This window comes from Kryptolebias marmoratus, linkage group LG13 (assembly GCF_001649575.2).
Source record: "Kryptolebias marmoratus isolate JLee-2015 linkage group LG13, ASM164957v2, whole genome shotgun sequence".
NCBI lineage: Eukaryota > Metazoa > Chordata > Actinopteri > Cyprinodontiformes > Rivulidae > Kryptolebias > Kryptolebias marmoratus.
The window spans coordinates 2,919,999-2,931,003 of NC_051442.1; the positions used below are offsets into that span (position 1 = coordinate 2,919,999).

General features: G+C 45.0%; 2 protein-coding genes across 3 annotated transcripts in view; one reads left to right on the forward strand and one right to left on the reverse strand.

The window, feature by feature from the left end:
* arhgef12b (Rho guanine nucleotide exchange factor (GEF) 12b) overlaps positions 1-3,742 on the reverse strand; it is a 37,284-nt gene extending 33,542 nt beyond the window's left edge. The window contains exon 1 of the mRNA XM_017429182.3: positions 3,144-3,742. Coding sequence (XP_017284671.1) covers positions 3,144-3,175 — 32 coding nt within the window. The 5' untranslated portion in view covers positions 3,176-3,742. The remainder of the gene's footprint in view (positions 1-3,143) is intronic.
* Positions 3,743-4,895: 1,153 nt separating this feature from the next.
* The window catches only part of emsy (EMSY transcriptional repressor, BRCA2 interacting), an 18,554-nt gene continuing 12,444 nt past the window's right edge, over positions 4,896-11,005 (forward strand). For both annotated transcript variants that reach the window (XM_017429188.2, XM_017429189.2), the window contains exons 1-12: positions 4,896-5,124; positions 6,105-6,213; positions 6,302-6,401; positions 6,497-6,571; positions 6,652-6,827; positions 7,230-7,385; positions 8,308-8,567; positions 8,643-8,874; positions 9,850-10,068; positions 10,159-10,308; positions 10,387-10,560; positions 10,642-10,778. In XM_017429188.2, the coding sequence (XP_017284677.1) occupies positions 5,122-5,124; positions 6,105-6,213; positions 6,302-6,401; positions 6,497-6,571; positions 6,652-6,827; positions 7,230-7,385; positions 8,308-8,567; positions 8,643-8,874; positions 9,850-10,068; positions 10,159-10,308; positions 10,387-10,560; positions 10,642-10,778 (1,791 nt within the window). In that variant the 5' untranslated portion in view covers positions 4,896-5,121. The remainder of the gene's footprint in view (positions 5,125-6,104; positions 6,214-6,301; positions 6,402-6,496; positions 6,572-6,651; positions 6,828-7,229; positions 7,386-8,307; positions 8,568-8,642; positions 8,875-9,849; positions 10,069-10,158; positions 10,309-10,386; positions 10,561-10,641; positions 10,779-11,005) is intronic.

Sequence of the window (11,005 nt, forward strand, 5' to 3'; positions counted from 1 at the left end):
CGGGGGGGAGCTGGGATCATCTGAGCATGTCTGACTGCATCGGACTGAAAGAAAAAAAAAATGGCCTCTGGAAGAAATGTGATAACAGACTCAACGTGACTCCTTCCTTCTCTCTGCAGGAACATCCAGTCCGACTTCGTTTAAAGTTTCCCGACTGAACGAGGAAATATAAAGACAGATCTCTCTGTTACACGTCAGCTTAAACTCCCTCCCCTCCCGATGGAGGCTCATTATTGTTCATGTGTTGATTACAGGTAAAACCACTGGCTCTAAGCTGAAAGTCTGGGACATCCTCAAAAGACTGTCCCCTACCCCTGAGGTGCAGCTGAGTTTTGTCCATGCGTCTGAACTGGAGACACCACAACGCTCAGTTTGTGTCCTCGGGATGGACCAGAATCTGTCCGAGAGTCCTGTTGGGTTTGAAATGGACCGGGACGTCGTGTTTGCGTCTCTCGTGTTCTCCAGCAACACGAGGGATGAAGATGGTTTTGTTTTTTTTTTTAATTTGAAGCCCAGTTGGGATATCCACGCGCCCGGAGAGCGTTTTCGATGTGTTCTCGCTCCGTTTCCGTCCCTCCTGTCTTCGTGGGGGACGCGTTAGGCCCGACGGCGCAGAGTTCTGACGATGTGGTGGCGAGAGTCAAACAGAAAGTTCTGATCTGTCCTGTAGACCTCCCGTCTCTTCCCAGGAGCCAAACAGTCCAAAACATGGCAGCTTGTCGTCGCTCGCCTCCTCCCTGGTGAACCGGAAGTTGGCGACAGCGTCGACATCGGTGAACGCTTCGACTTCCCAGTCTTGTTGTTCCTTCGAAGGAGTTCAGGGTTCTCTGTTCCACTTCCTCCATGTAGAGAACGGTCACAGTCTGTAACAGTCTTAGGCTGCATTCACACCTGATAGACTCGGTTCGACCATTTTCAGCTGCTGCGGCTCCGAGTCGATCGAGTCAAACCCTTTGAGCGACCTGTCCCCCCCCCTCCCCGCCTGTGGTGGCGCCGCACCGAGAACTACTGAAGGAAACGACACGAAAACCTCTGAAGAAGACACTGAGCGCAACTTCCTTCTTCTGGAACAGGAAACAAAAACGGAGCGGCGTCAAATTTAGGATTTCTGTTTTGTCTCCTCTTCACTCCACGTCTGACCACGAGCCGTTTCTCCCGCCAGCGGTAGAAACGTGCGTTTGTTTCGGTTTATTTACCCAGAAGGCCTTATGCTGTAGTCCACTTCCTGCTTCTGGAGCGGTCTCCAATCCGTTTGCATTCACATATGTATTCGAACCGCGCCAGAGTTCGCTTCAACCAAACCGAGATCGAGGTTTTTAGGTGGACCAGAGTTCGATGGCGGGTTCATACCTCCCCACATGAAGCGGAGTTTGATTAAATTGGACTGAACAGGGCCGGTGTGAACGCACCCTTAGGTCTGCCGGCATGACCACGATTCTGTCTAAAAACTGTTGTTATATTTGAAATAAGAGACCGGGTCCACGGTGAAAGTCGTCCTGATGTAACCAGACCAGATCTGTGCCTCTGTCTACAACTACAGGACACAAGTCCAGTTGCTTTACTTTATTTATTTTTGTTTTATTTGCCACCAGTCCTGGCTGGCTGTAAATCTACACCAACTTATTAGCTCCCGTCCACGTACAAACGAGTTATCCAGTAAATTCTGATTTTAAAGCCGAACTCTGCTAATTCCACCCACGTTGTCCTCGTCTCTGTTCAGGTCTTTGTCTTTCGGAGCTTTACATCTTGATATGAGGATACAAGAACTGATGCTTCCAGAGAGATAAAGTGGAGAGCTGCACGCTAGGGGCTGCGTTATTACTGAGCTTACAATAAACTGTTGCAAGAGCAGCAGATTCATATCAGGTCCCAAGGATAAACCACAGGCAGTCATTGGGTCCTTTTGGTTTGGTTTGGTTATTTTTATTTTTTTAAATCTAGTGTATGAATATCAAACTGTCATGTTCGGTATCTTCTCATCCAGGTTCTGTAAACCACTATGAGAAAAACATTAAAAAAAAATCAACAAACGAGAGTCCGATAACATCTCATTTCCCTGGAACCATCAGTGAAAACAACTCCTGAAGAAGTTCTCGACGGTTTGTGCAAAAACTTCACTTTGTTTTGTTGCTTTTCCAACTGAAATGCGTCTTTTAAGCAGCGTTGCACCACCCGATATTCTCCAGGAAACGGTGTGAATTCTGCTCTGATCTCCGCGATGAGGCCGGCAGGTGAAAACGTCGCGTGAGATCAGTAAAACGGCGTCTCAAACTGAATTCTCCCGTCGTGGAGGCGCTTGAACATCGTCCAAGATGTGACCTAATCACTGCTGGAGTTGGCGCTGAGCGAAACCGAGCAACAACACCCCATTTTTTAACACAAGCTTGAGCAATAATCTTTAAAATTTACATGCAAGTCGTGCAAAGGATGTAACAAAATGAGCTTTTTAGGAATTAAGACAAAAGATTCCTTTTAGTTTAAGTTTCTTAATGGAAACAGCAGAATACGGTTTTCAAGAAGATCATAAAGTCTTTAAAGGAATGTTCCTACCGTCTACATAAAAATATTAAATAAATAAAGCAATTGTTTTATTTTAATTTAATACTCTAGCCTCATGTTGCAGGACACGTGTTGCCATTCTGTTACTAAAAATAATTTTATTGGAATACAATATTTTGCTCAGCCTAAAGTGATTTGTTTCCATCTTTAAAAACACAAAAAACAGGATTAATTTCATAAAATATAACGACAATTGCTGTAAAAGGTTTTGGATGAACTGTTTTGTTTGGTTGTTTTTTGTCCAAAGTGATTAAATCTGTCAATCTGTTAGACTAGCTTAGCACTGAGAGAAAAACAAACTATTTCTGCAAACTTTAAAAAGCTGCCAGCAACAGGTAAGATATTAGCTACTCATAATGAGCCGAACTAAAGCAGCTAATTATTCCGGACAAACTCATGTTTCACAGAAATAAAGGAAAACTGTTCCAGCTGCTGACATTTATAGATTTTATGTATTTAAGATGTTAGAGGACAGAGTGTGTTTATTTAATAAAAACTTTAATTTTAAGCTCCTTAAGTGTCTTAACTTTGATGCAAAATGAGAAAAAAGCCTTTAAAGGCAGAATAAAATGTCTTTTTCCTACCTGTCAGTGAGTGTTGGCTGTGTGCCGCTCATTGGGCTTCCCTTGTTCTGAGGTTCAGAAGAATTTCACCCAAATAACATTTTCATAACAAAGTCTCACTTTTTGTTTGTTTTAAACCTAAACAGCTGATCTATTTGGTCTCAAAGAGGTCCGAGAGCAAGTTCAGCATTAAATAAATCAAAGGTTAAAGTGTTTTCTGTGAAAATCCGAGCAGAAAGTGGAAGCCAGCAGAAAGTTTTCCTCTTTGGGTGTGAAAACTGTTTCAGTTCCCAGCATCTGGAAAAACTTTAAAAGCTCCTCGGCTCCGACTCTCCCATCCTCATCTAACCTTCGAGTTTCAAAATGGGGACAAATCTCATTTTTTCCTCAGGAAATGCTTCCATGACGAGCCTCCGAGTTTTGTCTTGGAGTCCGGCGGGGGGGAAGTCGCGTCAAAGTCCGTCCGCGGAGAGTCGAAGCTCGGCCTGGGTTCGGGTTTCTGACGGATCCTTCGGGACAAATGTTGGCCTGAATGTCGGCTGATGGGTTCGGACAGATCTGATTGTTGCTCTGCCGCATGATGCAGATGGGGGGAAAAAAGGAAACGATTTGGAGCCCCCTCCCCAAAAAAAAAAAAAAAAGACGAGAAACCCACCTTCTATCCAGAGGCGTTCACGGACTGCTCGGATTTTACTAAACTCTTAGATTTAGCCCCTCCTGAGTAAAATAACGCCAATTTCATTCCCAGACATGAAAAATTAAACTTTTAAAACAACTTTGAGATCTTTTGTTTCTCTTCCATTAATAAGAAAAAACATTTAAACAAGCTAAAGATTCTATTTTTTATATATTATTAATAAATATCACTATTTTTTGTATATCTGGTTCGTCACTCTGTTGTTATTGTTACGATTTGTGATCATAAGAATAATTTAGGTGACTTTTTAGGTCTCAAAAAAGTTTTTTATTGAATAAAACTGAATTTAATCCTTTATATAAACTACTGAATAAAGGTAATGACGGATTAAAAGAGCCAAACATAAACACTGAACGACCCTTATCAATATTTTTATAATAACAGTGATTAGTTTTTCAACGTAATTACCTTTAAATCCCCCCTAAAAGTAAGTTTATTTTCTTGTTACCACAAATTTTATCACTAAATGACAATTTAACTAAAACAAAATGCAGTTTTGAATCTAAGCCCATCAACTGCAAAACTTATATAAACATCAAAACACAATTTAAACACTGTTTATTTTACATAAAGTTGCCATTTTAATCAAATTAGCCTGTTCGCTTTAGCTTAGCATGTTAGTTTTACCACTGAACGGCTACACAACAGTTTGATAAAGTGTTTAATTATCCAGTTAGATTTTGTTTAATTTCTAAAACCTAACTTAAATCTGATCTGAAACACTTTTAGAGTAAAAAGCAGCTTACCTTAATTTTTTTAGCGGACATTTTGTTTTTGTTCAAGAAACTCGGCTGATGAAGCCACCTCTGACGAAACAGCGCCCCCTAGCGGATGGCGTTTTAGCGACAACTTCAGCAGCTGTCAGAAACAGAGTTTTCTGTTAAAACGTCTCATTAAAATTTTTTGGACTCTCTGCTAAATTGTCAATTAGAATGCGAAAAGCAAATATTTGTGCATAAATTATCGCTAAAAGATCAGGAGAGTGTGTCTAAGTTAGCCGCGGAGCTGTGCAGTACAGTCCCCCACCGGGAGGGGGCAGCACTGCGCATGTCGACAAAAAACAACCCCTCACCGGAAGAAGAAACCTCCATCCGCAGGCCAGCCGCTGCAACCTAACAACATAAACACTGGCGCATCTTTGGGGATTTTTTTGGATCACTTTATCAGTTTGAGCTGCATTCTTTTTCGCGCTTTTACTGGAAAATCGCCACACGATGTGAACAACATTTTACTACCTAATGCTCCATTTGTTTTGCTTGGACTGCGGATCCACGAAAGGCCTGGATGTTGTCCCGCTAACGGATGGTAAGAGTCGGTTCATAATAGAAACAGCTAGCTGGTTCTGGGCTCGGATTTCCAGCAGTTTTCGGAGCTTTCTCCTGCTGTCACGTTAAATATTACATCATATATTTTACCAGTAAATTCCACTGACAATTCCTGCAGTGGATCGGGGATTTGATGAAGCTGAACGTTGCTCTGTCCCTGCAGTGGCAGAACTTCATTCAGAAAATGCATAATTATAAATATGTTTTTGTTTTGTGCTCGCGGATTTGACCGTGGTAGATAAACTCAAGTATATTTGTTATTAATGGACCCTTCTGTCTTTTTCGGCCTTAAAGTTGTGCTTGAGAAAACATTTGAATTTAATAAAAATGACTTTGGGCCTTGTTCTGCTTTGGTTAAGGCCCAGCTGCTGAGTGTTTTTCTGTTCTGCATTAGGTTGTTTAAAATCCTTTTATGTTAAGTTGTGTACAAATACAACCTGTAGCCAGTAGGATTTTAGCATAGCTTCTTATAATGTTTATTCATAAACCTGAACTTAGTTTTCAGTAATCTAAACTAAGTAAACTAGATGACAGGCCTTAACATAAAACCTTAAGCAAATTAACTGTTGACCTATTTAAGAACAGGTTTGTGAAAAGACTCTACTGCCTAGTTTGAATTAAATAAACAATCGCCAATTCGGTTACAACAAACCATCCCTCCTGAGTTCATAAAACTACAAATCTGCAAATAAAGCTGGTTTGTTTCGAGTATTACATTAATTTAAGCTCAAATGCTTTCAGACAATGAAATGTTTTTATCACGACGTCAACTTTTAGGTATTGGGCAGGACGTAGTTCAGTAAAAACACTTTTCTGACGACAGGAAAGTTTATTTTTTGTTTTGTTTAAGAGACTTGCATTCTTTAAAATAAACCCGTATTGTAGAGCAGCACTTTGGGTCAACCTACAGAAATATTTTTACCAGTTTTGGACTAACGTTTCTGCTCGCTGTCCTTTCAGCCAATGATTCAGCTGGAGAAACCGGTGCTGACTGGTACCATGCCGGTGGTGTGGCCCACCATCCTCGACCTGGGAAGGGACGAGTGCAAAAGGATTCTCCGTAAGCTGGGTAAGAGCTGCAGATTCAGATAAACCAGATCTGATTGCATTAAATCCAGATACGTGGACCTCCTGATGTTGGATGTTTCTGTCCTCAGAGCTGGAGGCGTACGCAGGCGTGATCAGTGCCCTGCGAGCCCAAGGAGACCTGACGAAGGATAAGAAGGATCTGCTGGCAGAGCTCACTAAAATTCTCGGGTATTTGTTTTTCAGTTGCTGTCAGCCAAGATGAACGTGCCTCAATTTTATCTGTTTTCTTTATTTGAAAAGTGTTTTTCTGGTTCCCGTCTCAGCATCTCGACGGAGCGGCATCGAGCAGAAGTCCGCAGGGCCGTCAACGATGAGCGCCTCACCACCATCGCATATCAGTACGCCTGACACGGTTCCGGTCTTTGTGTTTGTGAAGTTTGCTGGGCGCCGTTCTGACGGTGCCGATCGTCTTTTTCAGCATGTCGGGTCCCAACAGCTCGTCTGAGTGGTCCATCGAAGGACGCCGGCTCGTTCCTTTGATGCCCAGGCTGGTCCCTCAGACGGCGTTCACAGCCACCGCCAACGCCGTGGCCAGCGTCACAGCCAATCAGAACGCCTCTCTTCTGCTGCCGGCTGAAACCGGGAACAAAGAAGGTACGCTCAGATTCCCGCTTACGTTTGAAGAAAAGAGTCAATTTCTTACTGCAGGACAGTTTTATTAATCATCCTGAACGAAAAGAAATTTAATCTTTATGAGATGATTATAAGGATTTAGATCAGTGGTGTCCAGTCCGGGTCTCTGAGGGCTTTAGAGGTTTCTCTGCTCCAGAACGCCTGATTCATGGTTAAATCACCTCTTCATGTTCTGCAGAAGCCTCTCAATCACTCACTGATTCAAATCAGGTCTGCTGAGGCAGAGAAACATCTGAAACATGCAGGACGGTGGCCCAGGAGGACCAGGACTAGACACCCCTGGTTTAGATGACGTTGTTATTCGTATCAAACTGACGGTGCATTTAAGTGCCGTCAGTGATGTGTGTGCCTGTGTGTTTGCAGTGGTTGTGTGTTACTCCTACACGAGCACCACCTCCACCTCCACCAGCGCCACGGCGTCGGGCGGGCTCGTCGGAGCGACGGTGAAGTCCCCGCGGCCGGCCAGCCCTTCGTCCAACGTGGTGGTGCTGCCCAGCGGGAGCACGGTCTACGTGAAGAGTGAGCTTCGCCCGCAGCGCGCTAAAAGATTCACGGAAACGACAGTTTGCTGTCGATAAATACTTTACTTTATAGAAACATAATCGGGTTTATTTCAGCTTTAGATCATAATCAAGATAAAAAATGTAATTAATGTTGTTGCTAATGAGCTCATAAAGGTTTGTTGGGAAAACTTGGAAAGTTACCAAGCAGTGAAAACGTGTAAAGGCTGAAAGCTAACAGATGCTGGAGCTAAAATGAGCCAAATTCTGACTAAAAGGAACAGAATGAGAGCTAAAAACTGAAGGTAAAAGACAAAAATGGAGCCAGTTTTCTACTTTAATTCTTAAAAATTGATTTTAGTTTCAGATACAGATGATTGAATCATTTTATTCAAATAAAAACCAAACCAGCTTCTTGTTTTTCGTTCACACAGTCAAAACTGTGAACAAACATTTTAGTGTCTTTTGTTTCATCGCTGTCCTGAAGGGGGCGCTACAGTCCTGCCTAATTACAAAGTTTATCTCCCCGTGGTTCTCCTGTCATGTTTTATTACATCTCTGGATCTTTTTGGCCCAGTTTTTAGAATCTGGGTTTTGGTTAGTTTGACATCCAGCAGAAATCTGATGCAGGTTTGGTTTAAATGAGCGTCTGAGGCGCGTTTTTTATCGGCTTCATGTGGCGACGAGACGACCGGATTTACACAGAAATAGTAAAAAAAAAAGTGTCTAATCTTGCAGCATCTGTTCAAAGTTTCTGTGAACCGAGCAGCAGCTTCCAGATGTGTCAGATTATTGCCGGATTATTTTTTTCTCTGGAAATTCGTGTTTAACTGTCTCTGGTTTTACGGATCAAAACATTCATCTGATTGAATTAATGTAATGTTTGGTTTATTTCCCTCGTGTTGCTCCGGACGCCGTTTGTAACGCCGTGTTCCTCGCAGGCGTCAGTTGTTCCGACGACGACGAAAAGCCTCGCAAGCGAAGACGCACCAACTCGTCCAGCTCGTCTCCGGTGATGCTGAAGGACGTGTCCAAGGCGTCCCCGCCGGTGTCCAAGAACATCACAGTGCCGGTGAGCGGCAGCCCCAAGATGAGCAACATCATGCAGAGCATCGCCAACTCGCTGCCGCCCCACCTGTCCCCCGTCAAGATCACCTTTACCAAACCCACCATCCAGACGACCAGCACCGCCACGCAGAAGGTGAGCGGCGCCGCAGCCTCGCTGTCGTTAGAACCGCGTCTGTCCCGCACAGTTAAACCTCTCCCGTTCCATCAGGTGATCATCGTGACGACCTCGCCGAGCTCCGGTTTCGTGCCCAACATCCTGTCCAAGTCCCACGCCCACAACAACGCCGCCGCCAAGCTGGGCTCCACCTCCATTCTGACCATGCCCACCCAGAAGCAGACGGTGGTCTTCCCCGCCAGCTCCAGCGCCGCCTCCAACGCCGTCGCCGTGACCACGGTGGTCTCCTCCACGCCGTCGGTGGTCATGTCGACCGTGGCGTCATGTAGGTCCACTGGTTCGCACATTTTTGTTTTTAAAGTCATAAAAAGAAACAAAACAAACGTCTGACGAGTGGTGAGTCATCAGAGTTTAGATTAACGACTGTAAACCGTGTGGTGACCTCCCTCCCTGCTGAGGTGGTTCAGGCCAACGCTTCGTTCCTACCGACGGCTAACAGGTGAAGAAGATCCCGTTCTTCATCCTGACTTCACCTCGCTGCTCGGACCCTACTCACCCAGGAAACAGAGGCCTAAAGAAATTAAGTCAGAGTCTTTAAAGCAGTGGTCTCCAATCCTGGTCCTCTGGTCCACCATCCTGCAGGTTTTCCTTGTTCCTCTGCTCCAACACACCTGATCTGAATCAATGGGTGATTAACAGGCTTCTGCAGAACATGAAGAGGTGATTTAACCTCTGAATCAGGTGTGTTGGAGCAGAGAAACAAGGAAAACATGCAGGATGGTGGCTCTGAGGACCAGGATTGGACACCCCTGCTTTAAAGTGTTCAAACAGTTTAAATTAAATCCCAGAGCAGCAGATGAATCTGAACTGTTTATAAAACCCAGACTTAAATTAAGCTTTAAGGTCTAAAAGATGATTAAATCTGGTTCTGCCAGAAAGATGCCTGCATTTAGCTAAAACTGGTAAGAATAGAGGAGGTAATAACTGCAGGGACTTTTAATTTGAAGGTCTTCTCTGAGGTAATCAAATGGTTTGCATCTTCCTCTCTTTGCTCGCTTAAATTTCTTGAAACAATCAAGCGTGCTTTCAGAGTCGGACGCCAGGGTGGTCAGGTGTGCAAACAAAAGCTTAAATACAGAACTTTGATTAAAAAAACATCTAAATAGAAGAACATCTGTGACCAAACGGTTGCCTTCATGATGTGGAATAAATCCTGAAAACATCATTCTGGATAAAGATCACGAGCATCAGATTGTTGTTTTCTAGGATTAACACCTCATATCTGTTTTTTTTGTTCCAGGTGCTGCTTCGGCCGGAGTGAAGGTGGCTTCAGCCCGGCTGCCCTCGCCGAAGACCCTGGTGGGCTCCCCCACCCAGATCTTGGCTCAGTTCCCCAAACAGCAGTCGCCTAAACATCTGCAGCAGGGTTCGTCTTTAGGAGCGTCCAGCGTGACTCCAAGCCAGACCAGCAGCACCCCTCCAGGAGCCAAACCCACCATCCAGATCAAACAGGAGTCTGGTGAGGGTTCCCTGTTCCACCTCTAGATCTTCTTCGTTCCTTTTCTTTCCCTGCATCGTCATCGGTCTCTTTGTTTGTTCGTGTCCTCAGGGGTGAAGATCATCACCCAGCAGGTGCAGCCCAGTAAAATCCTGCCCAAACCGTCGTCTGTGGCTCTGTCCAGCAGCAGCTCCTCGCCCATCATGGTCGTCAGTAGCAACGGCACCATCATGACCACCAAGCTGGTCACCCAGCCGACAGGTGGGGGTCCAAACTACTGAAAGCTAAGATCCGACAGGGCTAAGTGAAGGTCATTAAACCCCGTGTTTGTGCGTTCAGCCTCCCAGGCCACGTACACGAGACCCACCATCAGTCCCAACATCGGCGCCAGGATCTCCACCTCCAGCGGCGGCACCACCTACGTGAAAACCACCAGTGGCAGCATCATCACGGTGGTCCCCAAGTCCCTGGCCTCGCTGGGCGGGAAGATCATCAGCAGCAACATCGGCTCCGGTGAGTCCGGGCTTCAGACCGGCCTGCGTCCCGCCGCCGCTGTCTGACGCCCGTGACCGAAGGGAACGTCTTCTGTTGCAGGGACGACCACCAAGATCACCACCATCCCCATGACGTCCAAGCCGAACGTCATCGTGGTGCAGAAGACCACGGGCAAAGGGGCGACCATCCAGGGGCTGCCGGGGAAGAACGTGGTGACGACGCTCCTGAACGCCGGGGTGAGTCCGACATCAGGAGCAGCGCTGTACTGAGGTCAACAATAAAGACCAAAACTGAATTAAAATAGAAGCTTTTATTTAAAACAAGTGACTTGAATGTGTATATGACATGTATTTGTGTGTGTTTGTAAATCCATGGGGATCAGCCTCATCTGAAGCAACAGAGGACTCAGGGCACAACCATGATGACTCACTGAAATGACATGAATTAGTTTATATGAATGTTG